The sequence below is a fragment of the Gastrolobium bilobum genome, unplaced genomic scaffold, assembly GCF_033153095.1.
Source record: "Gastrolobium bilobum isolate Gb01-03AN ecotype WA unplaced genomic scaffold, APGP_CSIRO_Gbil_v1 utg714, whole genome shotgun sequence".
NCBI lineage: Eukaryota > Viridiplantae > Streptophyta > Magnoliopsida > Fabales > Fabaceae > Gastrolobium > Gastrolobium bilobum.
The window spans coordinates 510973-515623 of NW_026899261.1; the positions used below are offsets into that span (position 1 = coordinate 510973).

Here is a 4651-nt window from a genome sequence, read left to right on the forward strand (position 1 = left end):
TATCTATACTGATAAAATGCAAAAACTCATGTACATGTAGACTTGCAAAATGGAACAGACTACACTCAATTGTCACCGAGGTCCAGAAAGCTCAATGGCTTCAATAACAAAGGAAGGTTCTTCATGAACATCACTGTAATTTTGAGAGAAACTGCAAGTCCTTTCATCATATAGGTTAGCCCCCCCTTGTGACTCTTCTGGCCGCACTGACTGCCCCACCAGGCCTTCTAGAATCTTTAAGACTTCTGACATCTTTGGCCGCAAACTGGGAAGTGACTGACTACACTGTAAAGACAACTCCACTGCTTTTTCTAACTCTACTGGATCAAAACATCCCTTCAGATCCTTATCAACTAACACTTCCAACCGCTTCTCTCCAAATAAGGTCCTAACCTGCATGAATGTTACTCAATTTGTGGTCAATGCAAACTTAAGGATAAAAAGTCATGCATTTCATGAAACTAGATATTGAGCAAGATACACAGTATGATGGTTCAGAATTTCACACAGCAAGGATAAAACAGATGAAGCTACTACACTTTTAGCAAGCTAGGTTCTATGCAATCTTACATAAAAACTTCTATATGGTCTTGAGTCAAGATTACTTACAGTGCAAGGGGACAAAAAAAGACATCATATAAAAAGGTGAGCTGTTAAAACTACTCACCCAATCAAGAATCATTCCCTTTTGCACCTGACCATTTCCAGCATCCAGTGCCTTCTGTCCTGTTATGAGCTCCAAAAGTAATATGCCAAATCCAAAAACATCCGTTTTTTCAGAAGATTGTCCAGTTGAGAGATACTCTGGTGCAATGTGCCCTACAGTGCCCCGCACTGCAGTGGTTACATGTGAATCCCTTTGATCTAAGAGCTTAGCAAGACCAAAATCCCCCACCACAGCTTCAAAACTTTCATCTAACAAGATGTTTGCAGCCTTAACATCCCGGTGTATTATTTTTGGATTGCACTGTTCATGCAAATAAAGAAGCCCGCGCGCAGCCCCGTGAGCAACACGCATCCGTCTGTTCCAGTCCAAAGATGGCTTTTCACGGCAAGTTTCTGCTTAGGAATAAGGAAGAAGAGAAAATCCATTAAACTGTAGAGACATTAAATTTTGATAGAGGAAAAAAATGTATTTAATACAGAATCTACCTGAATTTTAGAGGTATCAAAAAAATCTTTTTTATATATATTCCTAGATAAACAATTTAATAATTATTACAGATCCTGTGCTGCCGAATGAAAATGACGGACATTATGAACAAACACAGAAAAAACCCTATTTCATCGAAACACTAAATGTTATTGATTAGAAGACAGAGCTCTTATAATTTCAGCTGTAAGATGGCATGTATCTACTTCAGTTACATTTTACACAGCCTGAAGTACAGACATTATTAATATGAAACAAACCTCTCAAGCGATCAGCAACACTGCCATTTGGCATGTAAGGATAAACAAGTAACCTTTCATCTGGTGTCATACAAAATCCATAAAGACGCAGGAGGTTCCGATGCACAGCCAAGCCAATCATCTCAACTTCGGTTTGAAACTGCACTTCTCCAGTGTAATTGGGATCTTTCAGCCTCTTTACTGCCACCAACATTTTGTTTGCAAGGCATCCTTTGTAGACAACACCAAAACCACCTTGTCCAAGGATATTTTTTGGACTGAAATTTCCAGTAGCAACTTGCAATTCGCGGAAGGAGAACCTCTTCAAATGACCAATATCAAATTCACAATCTTGCTCCACTTCAAATGTCAAGCAGTACATATTGTCAGAATAGATGCATGTTTTGAAGGGAGGAAAAAAGTAGAGAAGTTCATTTTAGGAAGTACCATAAGATGTATAGAGGATGCGTGATCTGTACCAATGCAACCAATAGACAAGCAGTATCACTGAAATTACAAATGTGCAACTAAAGCCAATAACAACAGAAAGCACCCTTTGGTGATGAATATTGACTTTCTGAGATGATCCGGTATCTGCAATTGAACCATCATTGAGTCGTACAATCCACTGAATATTTGGGTTTTAACAGATAAAAGCTAAATGTATATTACCATTTACAGGTTTTGAAACGTCCATACAAATTTGTGTGGAAGATGTGCAGAGGAAGTTGTTTCCTGAAATACTGTGACCAAAGAAGTAAAATGTCAAACAATGCAACAAAAGGTTAAATATTAAAAAGAACAAAAAAAGCTAAGCTATTTTTTATTTCTGACATGGCAACTCAAAAGTCTATAGCTATGATATTAGTTTTCAGCTTCATATAGCATAAGTTACTTGAAACTGATAGATTTAGTTTTAGTAAACAGTTAACACCATCTGCAGATTTGTGGGTTTCCTAGAAATGGGCTCTAGTCTATCTATCTACAGGTTCCCTAAAAATGGTTTCAGTACTTGCACTTCTAAGATTAAGAACTATACTAGTTTCCACTCAAAATTTAAGTATAAAACATCATTTTCAGAATCCAAAACTTAGTACATCTTGTATTAGGCTTAAAGAGTACAAATTACCATTGCTATTGTCACGGGTTATTAATCAATTGAGCAAAGATTCCCCTTCACCCACAAGAAATTGTGATTAACTAATCCTTGAAAGGGATTCAATAATCATTGCAGTAAATTTGTGTAAGGCTGTAAGAAACCACTGAACATACAACTAGTACAAGTCCCTATAAGTATAACCTTAGGGTTAGAATTCATCTTGTAAACATTAGGGCAAAATCTTATATCATTTAAAAACTCACCTATAACCTTTTGCTAAAATTTTTGGAGTGGGACCACTGAGATTATTGAATGACAAGTCCCTACAACACATGGTACAGTTATAACACTAACTTTTACAGATTGAAGAGGCAAAAATAGAATAAAACTGTGATAGAGCACATACAAGAATGAAAGGCCTGTGAGATTAGCAACAAGTTGAGGGATATGTCCAGATAGTTTATTTTTGTTGAGCCGCCTGAAATACTTGGCATGAATATATTAGGAAGTAAATACCTAGAGAAAGGCTAATGAATAAACCAAATAAATAACAAAAATATCATCATTGTTGAATCTATTTGTCAAGCCACACTCACAAGTAACTAAGTTGAGTCAAAAAGCCCAAAGAACTAGGAATTTCCCCAATAAGCTGGTTACCAGAAAGGTCAAGGGTCTGAAGTTCCAACAGCTTCCCAATCTCAGCCGGGATGGGACCAGATAACTGATTGTTCTGCAATAACCTAAGATAATACAATGGAAAAACCCAGTGATAATGGTTAATATAAATGAAGGTATATTTTATGTTGTGATTATTATTATTTTCTCCTTGCTTTATATGATAGCTAATGCAAATGAACTCTACAACACAATTACAGTGAGACAGACTAAACAATGTGGGCTACAAGCTGCCAACCTACGAGCTCAGTCGCACGTCGGCCTAAAAATGCACCATTGTAGCAAATAATCCCAAACAATGATAACATTTTTCAGACTAACATTACTATCATTTGATGATTTTAAAACATGAATTTGAAAAAAAAAAAAAAAGCTCCTTTGAGATTAAAATAAAGTGTTGGTAAAGGTTAACGGTTGGCTGAAAGTGATCAATGGGGCAATCAAATACCACATTCTCCAAACCATATTTCAAAGTATATATCAATATCATCATCAGCTACGTCAACACAACAACACAATTGCACATTTGAACAAAATAAGTATAGGCAACATTCCAGTTGCAACTGGTGAAGAAGAAAGGCACTCACAATGTTTGAAGGTGGCTCAAATTTCCAATTCCTGAGGAAATCGTTCCAGATAAACCCGAACTGGCCATTTCCCTGCCAACATCAGCAAATTACCACCAATAACATACATCAATATGCATATAGTTTGAAAAGGAAATACCATTAATAAGCCATCGAATATCAGAACTGATGGTATCAGAGAAAACACTACTCAAAAATGTAAAATCTGTTACATTCCTCACAGCCAAAAAAGCAAGCAACCTTTAGCAATAGAAATCAGAAAAAGACTTACAGGGAAATCACATTACCCTCGGCAGAGCAACCGACCATGTTCCAAGTACAAGGGTCAACCGAATTAATATCCCAACCATCCATGACATGCAAGTCATCATTCATCTTACTCTTCATGGATATCAAAGCAGCCACTAAAAACACCAAATGTGTGAACCAAGTTACAAAAAAAAATCTCTCCCCGAACCAAACACTCTAGAATAAAACAAGAAAGATGCGGGGGGAAAAAAGGAGAAATGGGGGAAATGACAAACCTTCATAGTTGACACCCTTTGGAGAGAGAAGGGTGTCAGTGCCCTCAACAACCATCGGCACCCAATTCCACATAAAGAAGGAAACGAGCCAAGCAACCACTTTGACATCTTCCATGGAAAAACGAAACCGATTTAAGTAATGGGAACCTACAAAGTTTGGAACTTTTTCACTAGAATCTTCAGTTCTGAGCTTTTGGAAAAAGCATAAAAGCAAGCAACCCCTTTTGGAAAATCTCTCTCGAGCTGGCTGCCTCGAGAGAAACGAAATGAAGAAATTAAAAAAACAAAAAAAACAAAAAGACAAAAAAGAAAATTGAAATGAAATGAAGATCTTAAGACCAGGAAGACAACTCGAGATTTGGGAACATGACAGT

General features: G+C 36.9%; 1 protein-coding gene across 1 annotated transcript; it reads right to left on the reverse strand.

Moving 5' to 3' along the window:
• On the reverse strand, positions 1-4392 carry LOC133288894 (probable LRR receptor-like serine/threonine-protein kinase At5g45780). The gene is made up of 11 exons (XM_061486726.1): positions 4278-4392; positions 4025-4157; positions 3754-3825; positions 3088-3231; positions 2898-2969; positions 2755-2814; positions 2065-2135; positions 1840-1986; positions 1414-1752; positions 668-1059; positions 1-393 (listed from the first exon to the last, which is right to left on the reverse strand). The coding sequence occupies exons 1-11, from the start codon at positions 4390-4392 to the stop codon at positions 73-75; spliced, it is 1866 nt and encodes a 621-aa protein (XP_061342710.1). The 3' UTR covers positions 1-72.
• Between the last annotated feature and the right edge of the window lie 259 nt (positions 4393-4651).